The following is a 21,894-nucleotide window of genomic DNA, read 5'->3' on the forward strand; positions in this document are numbered from 1 at the left end:
CTGCCATAAGAAATGATGACCTATTGCCATCTATGACAACATGGATGGACCTTGAGAACATTATACTGAGTGAAATAAGTAAAGCAGAAAAAGCTAAGAACTATATGATTTCACACATAGGTGGGATATAAAACTGAGACTCAAGGACATAGTTAAAAGTGAAGTGGTTACCAGTGGGAGGGGGATTTGTGGTAGGGAAACAGGGGTAGGGGAAGTGGGAAGGATGTAAAGAGGGACAAATATAAGGTGATGGAAAATGATTTGGCTTTGTGTGATGGGTATACAACATAATCAACAGTTCAAATGCTATAGAAATGTTTACCTGAAATCTGTGTATTCTTATTGATCAATGTCACTCTGTTAAATTTAATTTTCTAAATAAAATTTTTAAAAAATTTCCAACACCACCTCCCCCAAATTCTGTCATACTTTATTGTCAACCATTCCCCTACCCTTTTGCAATCACTGATGTATTTTCCATCCTATAGGTTTGCGTTTTCTAATATGTCACATAAGTGGAACGACACAATAGGTAGCCCTCTGAGTCTGGCTTCTTTCACTCAACATAGAGGATTTGATATTCATCCACGGTGCCCTATTGTTGCTGAGTACCATTCGACTGTATCAGTCTATCATGGCTGGGTTGTTTTCAGTTTTGGGTATTATGAATAAAGCCACTAGGAGTGGGATTAGTAGATCACATTGCAAGAAAAGTACTAAACTATTTTCCACTAGCTGTACCAGTTTATATTCCCACCAGCAATGTAGGTGAGTTTCAGTTGCTCTGTATTCTTATCAGCTCTTGGTGTTATTACCCATCCCTTCACTAAATTTAGCAAGGCCCTGGAGTTTGCTCAATGGATAGAGCATTGGCCCAATGTATGGACATCCCGGGTTCAATTCTTGGTCAGGGCACACAAGAGAAGTGACCAACTGCTTCTCTCCCCCTCCTTCTTCCCCTTTTCTCCCTCTTCCCCTCCTGTAGCCAGTGGCTTGATTGGTTTGAGCATTGCCCCAGATGCTGAGGATAGCTCAGTTGGTCTGAGCGCATCAGCTCAGGTGCTAAAAATAGCTTGATTGATTTGAGCATCATCCCCAGACAGGGGTTTTGCCAGGTGGATCCTGGTCAGGGTGCATGCAGGAGTCTGTCTCTCTATCTACCATCCTCTCACTTAAAAAAAAAAAAAATTAAAAAAAGTAGCAGGAAACTTTTTAGCACACTGAACAAGTGCTTAAAGTTCAAGCAATCTTGACTCCTCTCTTTCTCTTAAAACCCACAAGTAATTCATAAAAAACATTCTATTGACCCTACATTAAAATATACCCAGAATCTGACCATCTTCACAACCGTCTTCCTTACCTAAGTCTCCGTAACTCACCTGAAACTCACCTGAATTACTGACTGCCACAGTTCCTGACAGCTGATTCTACCCTTGCCCTCTTCTTTTTTTTTTTTTTTTTCCTGAAGCTGGAGAGACAGTCAGACAGACTTCCGCATGCGCCCGACCGGGATCCACCCGGCACGCCCACCAGGGGCGAAGCTCTGCCCACCAAGGGCAATGCTCTGCCCCTCCGGGGCATCGCTCTGCCGCGACCAGAGCCACTCTAGCGCCTGGGGCAGAGGCCAAGGAGCCATCCCCAGCACCCAGGCCATCTTTGCTCCAATGGAGCCTTGGCTGCAGGAGGGGAAGAGAGAGACAGAGAGGAAGGAGGGGGGGGTGGAGAAGCAAATGGGCGCTTCTCCTATGTGCCCTGGCTGGGAATCGAACCTGGGTCCCCCGCACGGCAGGCCGACGCTCTACCGCTGAGTCAACCGGCCAGGGCCCCTTGCCCTCGTCTTGGCTGTAGGCACACTGGCCTGCCTGCTGTTCCATGAACATTCCAGGAACCTTTCACCTGGCGTCTTTGCTCTCTTACTGTTCCCCCATATACCTACTTGGCAAACAACTCTGCTCCTGCAAAGCTATGCTCAAATCTCAACTTCTCTAGGAGGCCTACCTGGTGAACACTGCAAACTCTGCATTGCCTCTCCTGCACTTGATCTTTTTCTTTTCCCCATATTACTAACCACCTTCTAATACACTATGTATTTACTTCTTTATTACATTTATTATTTATGGACTGTTCCCCAATCCTGGCCCACTCCTGCTTAGATTATTTCCATGATTATAGAAATCTTTTGTTTTTACCTTGATGTACTCCAAGTACTTAGACCAGTACTTGGCACATAGTAGGTATATGAAATAGGTGCTAAGTGAATGAATGAACTAACCACACTGGCTTTGGCATTTAATGTAGCACCAACTGGAAAACGTGTGTGAGGCCAGGTTTATAAAAAGTAAAGCCAGGAGTAGAAAATCAAATTTCAGACATTCATGGTGGAAACTGTAACACTTAGGTTCTCTAAATACAAATTTATTGGGGCAGTATTTGCCTTCAGAATAATATAAACATTTTTTAATGTATAAAAAAATATTACAAAGCTCTTCAATTAGAGAAAATCAATGAAATTAACCAGGTTCATAAATACAAAGACTGTCCTGGGACACCAACTATCTAGGTAGCTTGTTTCTATAAACTTCTCCATCTGTGTAAGATTGCCCCAGCTTGATTGCCAATTTTATTTTCTTAATCTAAGTTCTATTCTCATTACTCTGCTATTTCTATTTTTTATCCCCAGGGAAAGAGAGAGGAGTTATTGCCAGGGCATTCTCACATCTTCCAAAGAAATGGCATAGGTGTTAATCTTGTATTTATGTTTGATGTGGGTAATGATGGCTATGACTAGAGCTGTAGGCTTATTAATATGCAGGGCTCTCACCTCATTAGTGGCGATGTATGTTTTGAAGTTAAGCTGCGATGTTTGCTATAATGTCAGGTCTGGCCTAACACACGTTCTCACTGTTCATTTTCTTTGTTTTTAACCAGTCAGTACATGCTATGTTTACAGGGCTAACACATATACTTTTTTAATAAAGATAATTTCCCCAAAGTACTTAATCTTGGTGGAAGTTTCAAACATTTGTAATAATTATGTCCTCATGTGTATATACATGTTTATCTTAAAGAAAAGATGTTCATAATTCTTAACCCAGTAATACAAAGTATAATAAACTATTTCCCTGGCTTGATTTGTGCTTATTAACTGATAAAGTCATTAATTCATAGTTACTGTATAATAAAAAAATACCTGATTACTTGATAGCTTATAAACCACTTTCACATATGTCATCTCAACCATTTTTTTGTGTGTGTGTGACAGAGAGAGACAGAGAGACGGGGGTGGGGGCAGATAGGGACAGACAGGCAGGAAGGGAGAGAGATGAGAAGTATCAATTCTTTTGTTGTGGCTCCTTAGTTGTTCGATGATTGCTTTCTCATATGTGCCTTGACCAGGGGGCTACAGCAGAGTGAGTGACCCCTTGCTCAAGCCAGCGACCTTGGGCTCAAGCAACCTTGGGCTTCAAGCCAGCAACCTTTGGGCTCAAGCCAGTGACCACAGGATCATGTCTATGGTCCCATGCTAAAGCCAGTGACCCTGCACTCAAGCTGGTGAGCCTGCATTCAAGCTGGATGAGCTCACTATCAAGCCAGCAAACTCGGGGTTTCAAACTTGGGCCCTCTGTGTCCGTCTGACACTCTATCCACTGCACCACATCCTAGTCAGGCCATCTCAACCAATTCTTAAAAAGAACAAAATAAACAATAGTAAAACCTGATTGAATATGCGATTTGATGACTCGTTATGATGGCAACTATTGTACCTCAATTTCTAAAAAGTTTCCAGTTGACATAATACACTATCAAATAACCTAACCTGAACCAGATTAATAAGCCTCATGGAATGGGCAGCTTGTCACTGCTTGGTGCTCTGATTTCATTTTCTTCTATAATCCTCACTGGATATGTACTATAGGAAAGACTTAATTTTCAACAAAATGTTTGGAAGTCATTAACTATGTTTTATAAATCACACAACATACTGTTTTTATATATATTTAACAGCTAAAAATACAGGAACACTGTATTCCAAGGAAGTCATTTAAATGTGAGAAACAGGTTGTTCTCTTTTTGCATTAGGTAAATCAATACATCTCCATTTCTTAATCTTTTAAAATTTGTGTTCATAAGTACAAGACCCTGGTTTTTAGGAGCAGCATTTGGTAGGGAAGAAAATGAAGATCAGAGGGGAACACAGGTACTTAGAGTAAGACAAAGGAGAAGAGGCTTAGATCGCTCATTATTCTCTTTCATCATCTTCTTCTCACTGTCTTCTCAAGGCTCCCGCCTCAGGCTTCCCTTTCTGCAGAAGGACACCTATCTTTGATCTGACAATGTGATGCATATTCAGCTATAATTCCCATCATCATTCATTAAGAGAAAGCAAAAATGAGTAAGTAGTATATGCTTTTAAGGAACAGAAATGAGCTTATCCAGTTGCAAAAGTGTATAAACAAGTATATTGGCCCTGGCTGGATGGCTCAGTGGTAGAGCACCGGCCCAGCATGTAGATGTCCTGGGTTTAATTCCTAGTCAGAGCACACAGGAGAAGCGACCATTTGCTTCTCCACTCCTCCCTTCCCCTTCTCTCTCTCCCCCTCTCTCTTTTCCTGCAGCCATGACTTGGTTGGAGCAAGCTGGCCTCTGGTGTTGAAGATAGCTCTATGACCTCGCCTCAGGTAAAAATAGCTCAGTTGCTGAGCAACGGAGCAATGGCCCCAGATGGGCAGAACATTGCCCAGTAGGGGGTTTGCTGGGTGGATCCAGTTGGAGTGCATGTGGGAGTCTGTCTCTCTGCTTCCCTGTTTCTCACTTAAAAAGGAAAAAAAAAAAGTATATTACCTATTTAATTGCTTTAGCTGAACTTAAAGCTCTTATCTTTAATTGCTTGATTGAACTGATCTAAAAAGCTACAATTTTTTAATCAAAGAGAAAATGAAATAGCTTTTTGGTAAATAAAAAGGCATACTTAATCTTATTTATATGGAATTTAAGTTATTAAATATGAACAAAACCTCTAAAATATTAAGTTAACACTACTCAATTTAGAATAAATGTCTCATTACAATGCTTTACAAAAGTCTTCAAGGACACCTGGCTTATTCCACTCAATAAAAGCACATGCTTTTAAAAATCCAGAAGGTAAAAAAGTTTCCACGAATAACTATGAAACTGAAAAGCTAAACATATAAATACATTTAATGAGGTGTATTACCACAGCATATTATTTCTATAGTTGAGTACCCATAATTACTAGAGAATAATCATTCATTTGCATTGTAATTCATTAGTCTTTCCATGTAGACAAATGCAGTTGCCCATTCACTCATTGGTATTTATTTAAAACTAAAATCCCTTGAGAGGGTTTGTTGGCCCACTACCACTTTCCCGCTATCAACCCCTAGCAGATACCTTCTTCCCAGAACTAGGAGCATTTTATAGTGGGTTACTTGCTGTAGGAACTGAGTTGGCCAGCATACACTACAGAGAGAAGTACAGGCTTAAGGTTCCTTTATGAAACCTCCTAGTTCTTAATCAGGCAAACCATAAAGGCCCTTCTATGTCACTGACCAGAGCACCCTCTCTTAGCCTGGGCTGCCTCTAGAGCTGCGAAGAGAGCATACTTGCCTCTGAGAGGCTCTGGTCCACACTTTCCCTAGGAGATTACAGAGTGGTTGTACTGGAACTCTGACCAACACCTTAGCTTTCCATTTTAGGCCCAGACATAAATCTATTAGAAATATGTCTACCAAGATCCCATTTCAAATGAAAAATTCAATTATTTCTCCAAAACAAAGAGTAAAACTAAAACCAAATAATTTGGATACAGGAAATACTAGCAGTCTATCTATCAATATCTATGTCTGATTTTAAAGAAGAAAAATAAAAATAATTGCAGAATAACTAAATAGTATTTCCCTATCCACTACGTTCTTCGTGCTACTAAGATTCCTAGTAGAAAGTTACAGCTAGTGAGAACTTGTTCTAAGCCAGAACTGGGCTCATGTCCAGAGTACAGGATGGTGCTAAGAACCACTTTAATAATAACATTTGCATTTCCACGACAAGGTCCTTTTAATGAAAGCTTTGCTATTGAGAATTGATTACTTTCTTGAGTTTCTTTGTCCAAAAAAAGAAAAGATGTCCATTAAAATAAATTAAATGACAATAACTGACCACTGTGTTAATTCCTGTGAAAATGGCTATAACCACTGTATGGGCTGGTGTGTGTGTGGAGGTGGGAATACAGGGAATAGAAGCAATATACATCATATACATCAGGGGTCCCCAAACTTTTTACCCAGGGGGCCAGTTCACTGTCCCTCAGACCGTTGGAGGGCCGGACTATAAAAAAAAAACTATGAACAAATCCCTATGCACACTGCACATATCTTATTTTAAAGTAAAAAAACAAAACGGGAACAAATACAATATTTAAAATAAAGAACAAGTAAATTTAAATCAACAAACTGACCAGTATTTCAATGGGAACTAGGCTCCTCTCACTGACCACCAATGAAAGAGGTGTCCCTTCCGGAAGTGCAGCAGGGGCCGGATAAATGGCCTCAGGGGGCCGCATGTGGCCTTCAGGCCATAGTTTGGGGACCCCTGATATACATCATGTTAAGTACTCTTTCTGTTCATCTTGGCAGTGAAAAATGCTCCATTTTTCTTCCACCCACCAGATGTGTTTACATGCTTATTCATACCCAGCAAGAGTAATGCTAACTCTCCCTACATTTACGTTACGAAACCAATTACACTCTAGAAATAGAGTGAACTGGCTTTAAAAAAAATTTAGTGTAAGATTCCATTTAATCAGTATAAATATCTTTAAGAACTGAACTGATATCTTACTTACCAAAATCAACATACCTTCTTCAAAAGAGGAAGGAGTATTTAAGAAGAAATTGGAATCACTAGGATATGAAAATCACCATAACAAAAAAACAACCCTTAGTGACAGATGTGGTACTACAATTGAAGACATCAGTTGTTTTTTCTCTCTCATAGTTTATACCTTTTCTTTAAAAAAACTTTTCTTTAATCACATCTAATGTGCATGCTGTTGCATTCCCCAAATGTACATTAAGCTCGGCTGAGCAGATGTGGAAAATTAAACAGTACTATTAGTAACATTAGGCCCTGAAGTTGCTTTGTTATAGTCTGTTTCTCACTTAATAACTTGTTTCAAATGAATTCAGACATTTTGGGAAAATTAAAAAATGTAAAGGGAGGTTCCTTTTGCAACATTCAACAGTTATCCAATTATTCTTCTCATATGTTCTGTTAATAGACAAGGAGACTAGTTTCTGATACTTTCATCAATTCCTTATTTAAAGTTTCACTTTCAAGGTATGTGAAGCAATCTCTTAAGGAACTTGTATATGATGATATCTGAAATGTTAATAAAAGAAGGGATGCGATTGTACAGAAGTGAAGGTTTTGTATTAACCAGAGTTAAGTAAGAACAATAAGAACCTGTCATTACCAAATACTATGAAATACCTTTTTACATATTTGATAAATATTCACAAAAATGCAATACCAAGTTTATCATCTAAATCAGTGCTCTGATTGAGTGAGAAAATAAGAAAAATAACATCTTTTTTGACTACTAAATATATTAGTTGGCTTAAGCATCACACCATCTATTCACTTTAAAACTCAAAGGATCTGAAGAGCTCCCACCCCACCTCAAGTTAAATCAAAGTTTGTAAGCTCAGTACATACCTCTATGTAAGATCTTTAGACTCCACAAATAGGTAAGGCCTTTAACAACCTAAATTTAAGAAAGAAAGAACAGTACAATGATGTTTTTGATAGGGAACTTTCCACATTTAAATGTATAATCATATCAACCATAATTCTTTCTTTAAAACTCTGTCAACCAATAAGCATCTCCCCTTTCCGTGCCAGGTTCTATGAGGATGCCACATGTATAAGGTTAAGGTTCCCTCTTTTAATGAACTTTCAACGTTCTGAAGATAAGGTATGAGAACTGAAAGAATTAAGTGTATGTGCATAAAATGACCTGGAAATACATCTACTAAGTTCTTAGTGGAGAGGGACAGGAAAAAAGGAACAAAGACTCATTTTTTAATTTTTCTCTACTTGTGTATAGAAAAAAAAAATTAAAGTCATGACATTTATGACCAAAAAGGGACATTAAAAAAAAAGTTAGCTAACAAAGGCAACAGGTAAAAAAGAGATACTATTGAATACTTTTCCTGCCAGTAGTCAGGACGGCTTTAGCATGGTGCTAGGCCTTGAGTAACTGATGTGAACCAAAGAGAAGAAAGCATTCAGGCCAAGGTAAGAATATATAATTAAAGTATTGGGGCAGTGTACCCTTAAAAAATATCAAAGTTAGTGAAGACAAACGCTGAGATGCTGTTCTAGATTACAAGAGACTAAGGAGACATGACAACTAAATGCAATGCATAGCTCTAGACTGAATGCTGAACCAGAATTTTTTTTCTTCTGGTTTATAAGAGTATTACTGGACAAGTGGCAAAATCTGAATAAAGACTGTTGATTAGATAACAGTAATGTATCAATGCTAATTTCCTGATTTTGATCAGTATACAGTGATAATCTAAGAGAATATTCTTGTTAGGAAATTCATACCCGAAGTAGTTAGGGGTAAAGGGCCATGATGTCTGCAACTTATTTTCAAATATTTCAAGAAAAAATATGCGGTATTTTTGATTGGCGTTTGAGTTTTTGTTTTTTTTTTCCGAAGCTGGAAATGGGGAGAGACAGTCTGACAGACTCCCGCATGCGCCCGACCAGGATCCACCCGGCACGCCCACCAGGGGCGATGCTCTGCCCACCAGGGGGCGATGCTCTGCCCCTCCGGGGTGTCGCTCTGCCGCGACCAAAGCCACTCTAGCGCCTGGGGCAGAGGCCAAGGAGCCATCCCCAGCGCCCGGGCCATCTTTGCCCCAATGGAGCCTTGGCTGCGGGAGGGGAAGAGAGAGACAGAGAGGAAGGAGGGGGGGTGGAGAAGCAAATGGGCGCTTCTCCTATGTGCCTTGGCCGGGAATCGAACCCGGGTCCCCTGCACGCCAGGCTGACGCTCTACCGCTGAGCCAACCGGCCAGGGCGAGTTTTTTTTTTTTAATTATTTTTATTTATTCATTTTAGAGAAGAGAGACAGAGGCAGAGAGAGAGAGAGAGAGAGAGAGAGAGAGAGAGAAGGGGGGAGGAGCAGGAAGCATCAACTCCCATATGTGCCTTGACCAGGCAAGCCTAGGGTTTTGAACCGGCAACCTCAGCATTCCAGGTCGACGCAAGATCCACTGAGCCATCACAGGTCAGGCGGCATTTGAGCTTTGACATACGTGAAGGGCCAACTTAAGTTATACGCAGGTTTTTGTCTGTGCAGTGGTTAGTGCTCTTAAACTCCATGTTGTTCAAGTGTGAACTGTGTATATATAGTATATTAACCAAAGGAGGTTAACTGTTAATAACTGTGGAATCTGAATGAAGCTCTGTGGAAATTCTTGGTATTATTCTCACAACTTTTCTGTAAGTTTAAAATAATTTGAAAATAACAGGTTTCCCCAAAATGTTTTAAATAATATTTAAGAAAGAAGAAAGTAGACCATCTGGCTGATGCAGACATCAAGTGTGGAATCATGCAGTCAATACTGAAAAAGCGTATCAAGGAAATTAGGTGAGACGACCCAAACATCCGAATTGGATTTGGATTGCAGAATTTAACAACCTCAGTTAGAATAATTAGTCAAATAAGATACTGAAAAAAAGATATTTCTAAGACCCTAAGTCCATGGGTCACAAGTGCTACCTCTATGTGGGAAATTTAATCATTTTAAAAAAGTTTTAAAAATATTTATATAGAAGTTGTTGAAAAAGAAGATGCATACATTTTCTTTACACCCATTGACTGTATGCATATGAGTGTGGACTTGCCAATTTCAAGGTTGACTACTCATAATTATTTACCAGGTACAATAACTAAACACTTATATCCCTCGAATTTACTACAAGAATTTAAAAGTACCTATCACAGAAAATTTTAGGTGGGTCAGGAATGTAAGAACAAGAAAAGCTACCATTATGAGAAGTAATGAAGTGAGTTACACTTCTTTTATTTTTTTCTTCTTTTCTGAGTGAGAGGAGAGGAGATAGAGACAGATTCCCACATGCAAACCCCACCAGGACCCACCTGGCAACCCAGTCTGGGGCCAGTGCTCTTTATATTTGGTGCCATGCTTGCAAATAAGCTATTTTTGGCACCAGAGGCAGAGGCTCCACAAGCCATCCTCAACGCCCGCCCGGAGCTGATGTAATCAAGTCATAGCTGGGCAGGGCAGGGCAGGGCAGGGCAGGGCAGGGCAGGGAGAGAGAGAGAGAGAGAGAGAGAGAGAGAGAAGAGAGAGAAGGGAGAGTGGGAGGGGTGGAGAAGCAAATGGTTGCTTTTCCTGTGTGCCCTGACCAGGTAGGTGTACTATGGTGGACCGATTGTCTACTACTGAGCCAACTGGCTAGGGCCTACATTTCTTAAAAATGATGAGAAGAGGATTGGTGGCTAAATATATAAGGGTTTTAGTTGATCAAGAAAGACTAAGAGAATATTGAAAATAGAAATGCAAAGGGAGAAACCCAATTTCAAAATAGTAAAAACCTAGAAGATAAAACCTATATCAATTAATGCTGAGCAGAGGTTAACATATTTTAATTGTTCTCATAGAGCAGAAAGTACTCCTGAAAGATACTGAGACAGTATAATCAATTCCACAATGTTTGTTTATTTTAAGAGAATGCATTTTTATAGCAAATGATTTTTTCCTGAGTTTGTAATAAGTAGCATTATAAGAAAGCATATAGTCCTGGCCGGTTGGCTCAGTGGTAGAGCATCAGCCCTGCGAGTGGAAGTCCCAGGCTCGATTCCTGGCCAGGGCACACAGGAGAAGCTCCCATCTGCTTCTTTACCCTTCTCCCTCTCCTTTCTTTCTCGCTTTCTCTCTCTCTTCCCCTCTCACAGCCAAGGCTCCCTTGGAGCAAAGTTGGCTCGGGCACTGAGGATGGCTCCATGGCCTCTGGCTCCGATTGTTGTGAAGCAACGCCTCAGAGGGGCCAACCATTGCCCCCTGGTGGGCATGCCGGGTGGATCCTGGTCGGGCACATGTGGGAGTCTGTCTGCCTGCCTCCCCTCCCTGCTTCTCAATTTGGAAAGACACACACACACACACACACACACACACACACACATTTCTAGACAGTAAGATGGTAAAAAAAGAAAATATCAAAAATAGTAATAATAGTATCTTTAGCACAAAAGGAGGAAACAGGACAAAAATATTTTCTTGAATGCTCATAAAAAATAATAAGAAAAAAGTCATCTTAGTAAGATAAGGTCATCTTATTTAGCATAGAAGTAATCATCTTCTGAGTTCTAGAAGTAGGGTTAAACTTCTCTATTAGAAGCTTAGTTACATATTAGAAAACCCTCCCATTAATTATAGCTCAACGTTAAGCATGGTCTCATATTAAAGGAATATCAAAAAACACACGAGATGGCAATCCATTACATTCAGATGATCAGGCAGAAACAAAGTAAAGCAAATACTGATTTTATATACCTGTTGAAATTACAAATTTTGTTAGGAATTCAAAAAAGTTATTATTTTTCCCACTTTGTCAAAATAGACTACATTTTCCTTTATAAATATATAAAGATCGAGGTAGAATGAAGTAGAAAATCTGTTTGATTGAAAATGTAGAAGGTATTATTGGTATTCAGAAGGCTAGGTTTCACAACAATTACTTGACAAAGCCTTGACACTAGAAGTACTTATATCTGCTGTCAATCACTCACTCCTTGAAATGTCAAGTACACATCCTTTCAGGGACAACTTCAATCAACACTACCACTCAAAACAGAGTACCCAGTGTCACTGTCTCAGAAATGAGAGGAAAAATAAAATGTGTTAGGTGGCAGGGAAAGACAGGCATTCTTGTTTACAGGAGACCAAATTCAAATGGAAAGTGGATAAATATCATGGAGCAAGCTTGAAGGCTGAATTCAGCCAGTTTATGTGGATTTCTTTTTCTGGGAAAAATCTCCTACCATACATCCTACAAAAGAAAATTTGAACAACATATCATATCGCCTGACAGGGTCATCCTGTAATAAACCTTGGCTCTCTGGAAAATAAGGTTAATTTGTGGAGGGAGAGCAGCTTAGATACGGTTCTAAGACACGAAAAGAATCTAAAGCGATAGTATGTATTATTCCACTGTTCTCTCATTCATACTTCTCTATTTTGTTTTTAACTTTGTTCTCCCTATTACCCCTTTCTCTTCCTTTTTCTCATTCTCTTGCGAAAGCAGAGTGAAAAAACATGGGGCCTAAAGTCCAACAGCCTTCAGTTCAAATTATTACTGACCAATTATACAACTCTGGGCAAGTTACTTAACTTTTCTAAACCTCATCTCATACATGTACAATATAAAACATGTAGAATAATCTACACTTTACAGAGTTTCTGTAAAGACTGAATGACGAGCCCTGGCCGGTTGGCTCAGCGGTAGAGCGTCGGCCTAGCGTGCGGAGGACCCGGGTTCGATTCCCGGCCAGGGCACATAGGAGAAGCGCCCATTTGCTTCTCCACCCCTCCGCCGCGCCTTCCTCTCTGTCTCTCTCTTCCCCTCCCGCAGCCAAGGTTCCATTGGAGCAAAGATGGCCCGGGCGCTGGGGATGGCTCTGTGGCCTCTGCCCCAGACGCTAGAGTGGCTCTGGTCGCAACATGGCGACACCCAGGAGGGTCGCAACATGGCGACGCCCAGGATGGGCAGAGCATCGCCTCCTGGTGGGCAAAGCGTCGCCCCCTGGTGGGCGTGCCAGGTGGATCCCAGTCGGGCGCATGCGGGAGTCTGTCTGACTGTCTCTCCCTGTTTCCAGCTTCAGAAAAAAAAAAAAATGCAAAAAAAAAAAAAAAAAAGACTGAATGACGATATTTGTATGTAAAACACTTATCACTGATTGGCACAAGGAAGTATTCACTGTATACCCATTTCCCTCCTCTATTCTGATTCTGTAGATGCTGACTTGAAAATAGTGCCCATGGGCTTTCTTGGCCTCACTGAGAGAACTAAGGGGAACCATGCTGAAGCTGTCTTCGAGACACCAGAGGAGAGGGAGTCAAGAATACCGGGAATTGCCTGACCAGGCGGTGGCGCAGTGGATAGAGCGTCGGAGTGGGATGCGGAAGGACCCAGGTTCGAGACCCAGGCTCATCTGGCTTGAGCAAAAAGCTTACCAGCTTGGACCCAAGGTCACTGGCTCAAGCAAGGGGTTACTCGGTCTGCTGAAGGCCCGTGGTCATGGCACGTGTGAGAGAGCAGTCAATGAACAACTAAGGTGTCGCAACAAAAAACTGATGATTGATGCTTCTCATCTCTCTCCCTTCCTGTCTGTCTGTCCCTGTCTATCCCTCTATCTGAGTCTCTCTCTGTCCCTGTAATAATTAATTAATTAATTAATTAAAAAAAAAAAAAAGAATACCGGGAATCCAGGTAGGCTGTGAGAACATTTACTTCACAACCCACCGATTCCTAGTCTTATTGTAACTGGTAGAATCCTTCCACTGGTGTTTATCAGCTGCAACAGAGGATTATCCATGTTTGTAGCCTACTTAAATTACCTTAAAAAAATACACTTTGGAGGCATTGCACAAGCTTAGGCCCCAGCAGACTTTATAAAAAGTGGCAGATGAAGAGCAAAATTATCAAAAACATTTTTCTACTCTGGCCACAGGCAGTTTTCATTACTATGACCTGATGAGCCATAAAAGTTGGAGAAACTGGACACATTCTTAAAGGAAAAAAAAAATACCCTTTTAATTTTTAAAAATGTAAGGGAAAATATAAACAATGCTTTGGGCTAGCACTTATTTTAAATGCCTTTCACTAAAATAATTTTTGTCATATTTTCAATTACCCAATAGGTTACCTCTGTATTTGAAACTGGATTATTATTATTTTTTTCTATGACTTCATTCACTGCATAGGCTTCCCACTCCAGTAGAATTGAAAAAGCGAGTGGCCTTGTGTGGCTGCCCCATACAAGAGGAAGGTGAGATTTATGAGATTTATGAGGTCCAGAAAAGACATGCCTCTCTATCGAAGGAGTCAGATCCCTATTTTAGCCAAGTTCAACAGATAATTGAGTATATAGAACTCATATGTTTTTTCATTTTCAATTGGCATCCTTGCCTTTTCTCGCCCTTTATTATACGTGTTATTAAACTTTAGAGCCAAGAACTGCCAAAAGCCACAAAGAATTCATTCCCCTCTGAGATTAAAAGAGGAAATGAAACATTTTTATTTTCATCTAAAATAGTGATTTAAGCACTCAAATTTCATACCAAACTAATCTACATAAACATGTAGATTAGAAGCTACTTAACAGCAATACCATCAGAAAAGAAAGTTCTCATCTCCCTGGGCAGTTCACACTAATAATTAGAAAGAAAAAAGGAGAGTTGTGAATTACAATAAACTAAAACTAAATAAGTGTCTATGTTGGATTAAAGGATTTGAGTTGTCAGCCTGATGTATAATGAATGTGAAAATCAGCCATTTAATTAAATGGTACATGGTATAATCGCTTTGTTCTGCATTAAACTGCTTAGCTTATCATATCAGAGTGCCTTTAGTTTAGCAATTGTTTACTATTACACCACCCCATGACGTCTCTGAGACACTGTTTAACCTACATTATTCCAAATTTGAAATTAGTTGATATATTTTATCAATTTATTGGTGAATACAGAAAATAGAAAAACTGCTTTTAATCACAAAGGGAATAAATCCTAGAAGTAGTGGGTGAAGAAAATTAAAACCCAAGAACATAAAAAGACTGTAAAAATCTTTAAGAATAAAAATTTCTTATAAACTGTTTCATTTTAATAATGTAAACTTTAAAAGTACTATTGTCTAATATATAGGCGTATAATTATAAAATGTCCGAAAACCAGTCTGCTTTTTGAAAAACATGGAAATTTCACCGGTCAACAAGAGTACTAGGGTCCTGGCAAACAGGACCAGAACAGGTCAGAATACCTGTAAGCCTAAAGGATGTCATGTGACTATGTATTTACAGTGGGTTGGAGAAAAGAAGAGAGCGCAAAAATGGTAAGAAGTTAAGGAAGGTTCCGGCTGTCAATAGGGATTGAAGGAAAGAAAAGAAAACAGCCTGAGGATAGAAGAAGAGTAAGGCTTGACTGACTAGAGATGAAATCACCCGAATTTCTTAAGGTTGAAACCATATACTCACTGCTATAGCAATCCTTCCAAGGACATGTTCTGGAATTTTTCTATATACATCCAAAGATCCCCCTGCAGAGAGAAACATCTTGTGTTACTGCAAATGAAACTAAAACAGTGCGCTGATACTCTCCTCTATGCACTCATTGCGAGAATTTTTTTTCTCATCTTATATCATGCATTAAATGTCTGGAGTAAAACTGGTTTTTGTCCAATTTTATTTATAACATAATCACACTTCCAGAGGAAGCATAACTGGATACTTCTTTTTTATTTCCAAGGGTCTAAGCACATACACAGTAATACTGAAAATACCTAGTCAAGGGCAGGCTGAGTTTAAATACATGTACAAAATTGAAGATCAACAGGACAATCACATTGTCTGCTGTTTCCCAGTTTTCTCAAATGTAAACCAGGATCCTATCTTAAAATTCTCACATTAATCAAACAAAAGTTGGTGACTATAAGGTCAAAATACACATAAAAACAAAGTACTAATGTTACCATTCAAATTGGGTGCCAAGATAATAAATCTATTCCACAAAGACTATCTTAGTTCAAAATGTTTTTTTGTTTTTTTTTTTAATTTTCTTTTGATAACACTTTGAAAATCACTTTATGGGATAAATGAGAAAACTCAATCTCTTAGGTCATAACATTTTCACTAAAATGGTATTCACCGACACCCTTCACCTTTATCAGTTCAACAGCCAAAACCACTAGACTGTGAACGTAATACAGGCAAGTGTCATGCTGTTTGCCTGTTTGTTTTTAATTTTCATCAACTTAAAAGATAGCACAACTAGCAAATGCTAGATAGTCAATAAATATCCCTTAGATGGATGGGTGGATGAATGAATGAGTGAATGAATAAAGAAATAAATATCACCATGAATTTCACTAGATAGGTATAGCTGCTCTCAAAGCAGGTTCAGAAGAGACAGCAAACCATCACTAAAATAGCTGCGTAACTTTTCTAGGTAACTATTTTAAAGAAATCAATACTCACTTGAGAGTATAAATTTGGTATGCTTGTTAATTTCAGGAAGCTATACAAAGACCCTTCTACTTTATTCGTATTAAAAAGAGGGTTACAGAGGAGCTGTTTTAACAATGTGGGATAGCCTACCTGTGAGCAAGTGGAGGGGTACAGTTCTTCAGCTCTACGACAGAATTACCCAGGATATTTGAGAAGTAATTTGTTTCTATTAGAGGCTAAAACTTCATATTTAACCACTTTATTATCAGATGGTTTAAAAATATACTTCACAAGGGATTAATTAGCATGAGATATGTTCTTTTGAAAAGCAATTAAGTCTATCTTGTAAGAAGAAAATTTTTATATGTCAAAGTTTTCTAAAGCTGAACATCAGAGAAAAAAATTAAATACTTTTTCCTATAAAAAAATATAAGTAAAGCTACTAGTTTTATATTTATCCTGATTAAAGCAGGAAGAGGGTCACTTCTTTAGGTAACCTTGCCTTGTAGTTTCCAGATTCTGACAAGAAGTTGGGAAATGACGGTGTGAATAAAACTTAAGCTTTGGGGGGGGAAGAAGAGGGAGGGGAATGGGGGAGGGGAGGGGCACAAAGAAAACCAGTTAGAAGGTGAAGAAAGACAATTAGACTTTGGGTGATGGGAATGCAGCATAAGCAAATGGCAAAATAACCTAGAGCTGTTTTCTCTGAACATATGTACCCTAATTTATCAATGTCACCCTATTAAAATAAAAAAAATAAAAAATAAAAAATTTAAGCTTTGGCTCCAGGTACTCCTGGGAAAATAAGGAAAAGATGTACTTCTGCAATGAGTTGAACCATCTTTATTTACTCAAATAGCATTTCTATTATAGATACAATAAAAGTGAAAGTATGATAGAAAAAATATTTTATGTCCTCTTTGATCTTTTCAATGAACTGGTACAGTGGTACGTTGAGATACGAGCAGACCAACATACGAATTTTTTAAGATACGAGCTGTGACTCAGTCCATATTTTTGTTTGAGATCCGAGCAAAATTCTGAGATAGAAGTTGTGATTCAGGAAGCTGTCGCTAGTTGGCACGTTGGCGCACAGGTCCTGTATCAGCAGCACAACACCAGCATCTCATTTTTTCTCACGTGTTACCTGCAGAATCAAGTAGAATCTCGTGTGCTATACTCATTCTTGCATCACTTTTGCATTTTTTACTAACTTTTTGTGTGTGTGCTATCATGGGGTCGAAGAAAGTGAGTGTAAAGGACAGTGGTGAGAAGAAGAAGAGAATGGCCCTGGCTGGTTGGCTCAGCGGTAGAGCGTCGGCCTGGCGTGCGGGGGACCCGGGTTCGATTCCCGGCCAGGGCACATAGGGGAAGCGCCCATTTGCTTCTCCACCCCCACCCCCTCCTTCCTCTCTGTCTCTCTCTTCCCCTCCCGCAGCCAAGGCTCCATTGGAGCAAGGATGGCCCCGGGCGCTGGGGATGGCTCCCTGGCCTCTGCCCCAGGCACTAGAGTGGCTCTGGTTGTGACAGAGCGACGCCCCGGAGGGGCAGAGCATCGCCCCCTGGTGGGCAGAGCATCACCCCTGGTGGGAGTGCCGGGTGGATCCCGGTCGGGCGCATGTGGGAGTCTGTCTGACTGTCTCTCCCCGTTTACAGCTTCAGAAAAAAAAAAAAAAAAAAAAAGAAGAGAATGATGTAGACAGAAGTAAAGTAAGAAATAATAGAAAAACGTGAGTGTGGTGTACAAGTGATTGAACTGGCAAGGCTGTACGACCACAATACATTTACAATTTGTACCACCCTTAAACAAAAGGATGCCATCAAAAGCGCAAATCCAGCAAAAGGAACTACAATTCTGTCCCAATTAAGGACAGATATCCATGAAGAAATGGAGAAGCTTCTGCTGGTGTGGGTGAAAGAGAAAGAGCTGGCAGGAGATAGTGACGGAGACTGTAATATGTGAAAAGGCACGTATTATTTACTGCGACTTTAAGAAGAAAGAACCATCAACCTCAAAAGAGGCAGCAGAAGATATGTTTAAGGCAAGTCATGGCTGATTTGAAAATTTCAAGAAGAAATCTGGCATCCACTCGGTGGTGAGGCATGGTGAAGCTGTGAGGGCTGACATTAAGGCAGCTGAGGAGTACATTGCACGTTTTGCTGAGCTTATCGCAAAGGGAGGTTACATCCCCCAACAAGTGTTCAACTGTGACGAAACAGGATTGTTTTGGAAAAAAATGCCCTGGAGGACTTTCATCACCACAGAGGAGAAGAAGCTGCCAGGCCATAAACCCATGAAGGACCATCTGACCCTTGCATTGTGTGCAAATGCTAGCAGTGACTGTACAATAAAGCCACTGCTAGTGTATCATTCCAAAAATCCTCGAGCCTTTAAGACTCACAGATTCTTTTTTTATTATTATTATTTATTCACTTTAGAAAGGAGAGAGAGAGAGAGAAGGGGGGGGAGGAGCAGGAAGCATCAACTCCCATATGTGCCTTGACCAGGCAAGCCCAGGGTTTCGAACTGGCGACCTCAGCATTTCCAGGTCGATGCTTTATCCACTGCACCACCATAGGTAAGGCAAGACTCACAGATTCTTAAAGAAAAACTAGGTTATGTGGCGCGCCAATGCTAGGGCATGGGTTACGCCGCAGTTTTTTATTGAATGGGTAAATCTCGTCTTTGGTCCTGCAGTGAAGAAATATCTTCAAGAAAATATACTCCCGATGAAAGCATTACTAATCCTTGAAAATGCTCCAGCCTACCCACCTGGTCTTGAAGATGACATTCTCAATGAGTTCAAATTCGTGAAAGTCCTCTACCTCCCACCCAACATGACTTCAATTTTGCAATCTATGCATCAGCAGGTCATTTCCAACTTTAAAAAGCTTTACACAAAGCACTTACTCTGCCGCTGCTTTGAGGTGACTGAGAATACAAATCTAACCCTTCAAAAGTTTTGGAAAGATTACTACAACATTGTGATATGTTTACGCATTATTGACTTGGCATGGCAAGAGGTTACAAGAAGAACCTTGAACTTGGCATGAAAAAAATTATGGCCTGACGCTGCAGACAGGGACTTCAAAGGATTCGAACCAGAGACCGCAACTGAGGTAGAAATGTTGGTGGAGATTGTGTCCCTTGGAAAGTCGATGGGTCTGGAGGTAGATAGGGGTGACATAAACGAGCTCGTCGAGGAACATGAGGAGGAACTCTCAACTGAGAAGTTGAGGGAGCTACAGATGATGCAACATACGAAGCTTCTGCAAGAGATTAGTAGTGAGGAGGAGGTAGAGTCAGAGGAAGTGATTTCTACAAGTGAAATTAAAGACATGCTGGCAATGTGGGAGAAGCTTTCAAGTTTCACTGAAAAGAAACACCCAGAAAAAGTTTCAACTAGTCCTGCTTCAGCACTTTTTAATGACACTTGTTTGTCACATTTCCATAACATTTTAAAAGGCAGACAAAAGCAAACCTCTTTGGATAGATTTTTATTCAAAAGTTCTGCAAGTGAAAGTGCTGAAAGTGCAGCCAAAAAGGCAAAAACAGGTGATTATTAAATGAAAATATGTAATGTTAAGCTTAGGTTAAGTTTAAAGTTAAGAAAGTGCATTTTTTTACAATTAAGTTTTTGTGGTTTCATTCTAAGTAAAGAAAGTGCAGTTTTAGTTTTGTTTAAAGTAAAGAAAATGCAGTTTTAGTTTACATTTAGTGCTAAGAAAGTGCAGTTTTAGTTTTGTTTAAAATAGAGAAAAATGCAGCTTTAGTTTTACATTTAGTGTTAAAAAAGTGCAGTTTTAGTTTCTGTGTCTACAGTACCTGCATCCCTTCCTCCCTCCCTCCCTCCCTCCTCCTCTGCCATTCACCTCCATTAGCCGCATTCGTCTGACTCCAAGGTAAGAATACAGTACTAAATAACACTTTTTTCTTTTATTTCATATATTTTGTTATGCATTGGTAAAGTATGCATGTGTTTTTCTTAATTAAAAACGTCTTTTTTTCATATTTTAGGATGGTTTGGGGATGTTTTACAGGGCTGGAACAGATTAAATCTATTTCAGTCATTTTAAATGAGAGACATTTGTTTGATGTATGAGTTGACTGACTTATGAGCTCGGTTTCAGAACGAATTAAAACTCGTATCTCAAGGTACCACTGTAGTTGCAAGGACAAACAATCTCAAGAAGATCAAGCTTCACGTGTTGGTATTTGGAATACTGATAAATGCAGTTTACTGCATCAATCTCTTGTGAACAGCAAGTAGGACGTGCAAATTCACTCACAAAAGAGAAAATGTATTTCTACATGGAGTATAAATCAGGGCTTAATCAGCTGAATGGACAGTATTCAACAAGCTAAACCAAAAAGCCAAAGATTAGGTTACTACCATTATAGTAGAGCAAGCCAAAGAGTACCCTATCTTGAGATGGTTCACTGGGTTCTGTAAATATCCATTTACTTTCAGTTATATCCCGTTCTCCTTAGCCATCCATATTGGTCCATTTACAAAGCTCGCTCTGTGTCAATACATATTCATCCTGTCCTTGACATACTACTAGAGATAACTGTCAGAGGCTTAAAAAAAAAAGCTGTGGGAGATCCACTCAAAATCAAGAGTTTCCATTAAGTCTAATGAGTTCTCTATGTGCAGTTAAATAAATAATTCTTAGGCTAGAAATGGCAGATGGTTTTCAGTTTAATTTTTCCTCAGTTTTACTATAATTTCTATCCTACAGGCCTATTACCAAAAGGATAATTTTAGACTAATCAAATCATCAGATATTAGTGCCAGAGGGACATGAAAGATCAGTGCAATGACTTTATTTAACAAGTGGGAGAAACTGAGTCCCAGAGAAGTGAGTCTTCTAGCCACGAGCATAAGTGAGTAAAAGGCAGAGCTCAGAACAGATCTGAGCCTTTGAACTCTCAGAACTGCAAAGGTCTAAAAGGTTTCCCTATAACATCATGTAGTTTTAGAATCACATATAAACTTTTTACAGTTTAAAATGTCTTGCTACAATGTGGTCTTATTATGACACAAACTCAGATAGTTTAATCATACACTGCTCACAAAAATTAGGGGATATTTTATCGCTTCATGTTCATTTTGAAATATCCCCTAACATAGTTGAGATGCTGGTATTCTTATGCATGGAGAAACTCACCTGTGTGTGGTACGGTTGGTTTGAACTGTTTGCTCATGATTCTAAGGTCACTGGTTTGCTACCTGTGACCTGTCCTTTCCCAGTGTCCCCTGGCCTCAGATCATCCCTAGCCCATCATTTCATTATATGCCACTATCCACCATGGGAACTAGGAGGAAGAGTGCTAACAGATTAGCAAAAACCCAATCTCACCTGCCAGACAACTACATTTTTCTGTTGATGAATTAGGGTGATTATCTTCATGTAACTAGGCCAAAAAAACTCATGGGGTAAGGTTGGTGCTAATCCTAATACAAGGCCTAAAATAGAAAGCAGTATCTTGCATGATGAACAAGAAGCCACATTACTATAATACCTATCCCAACGTCTTCCCTAAAATGACCATAATTATTATTAATACTAACAAAACTGAAATCTGGACTCATAAACAAAAATTTCAGAAG

General features: G+C 39.6%; 1 protein-coding gene across 7 annotated transcripts in view; it reads right to left on the minus strand.

Annotated features, from left to right (window-relative positions):
* The window catches only part of MAP2K5 (mitogen-activated protein kinase kinase 5), a 288,637-nt gene that overhangs the window by 147,768 nt on the left and 118,975 nt on the right, over positions 1 to 21,894 (minus strand). For all 7 annotated transcript variants that reach the window (XR_010731284.1, XR_010731283.1, XM_066276317.1 and 4 more), the window contains exons 12-13: positions 15,311 to 15,372; positions 7,735 to 7,783 (exon numbers count right to left, since the gene is read on the minus strand). Coding sequence is in view for 5 of the 7 variants with exons in the window: in XM_066276317.1 (XP_066132414.1) it covers positions 7,735 to 7,783; positions 15,311 to 15,372 (111 nt within the window). In the remaining 2 variants the exon portion in view is untranslated. The remainder of the gene's footprint in view (positions 1 to 7,734; positions 7,784 to 15,310; positions 15,373 to 21,894) is intronic.

Source organism: Saccopteryx bilineata, chromosome 4 (genome assembly GCF_036850765.1).
Source record: "Saccopteryx bilineata isolate mSacBil1 chromosome 4, mSacBil1_pri_phased_curated, whole genome shotgun sequence".
Lineage (NCBI taxonomy): Eukaryota > Metazoa > Chordata > Mammalia > Chiroptera > Emballonuridae > Saccopteryx > Saccopteryx bilineata.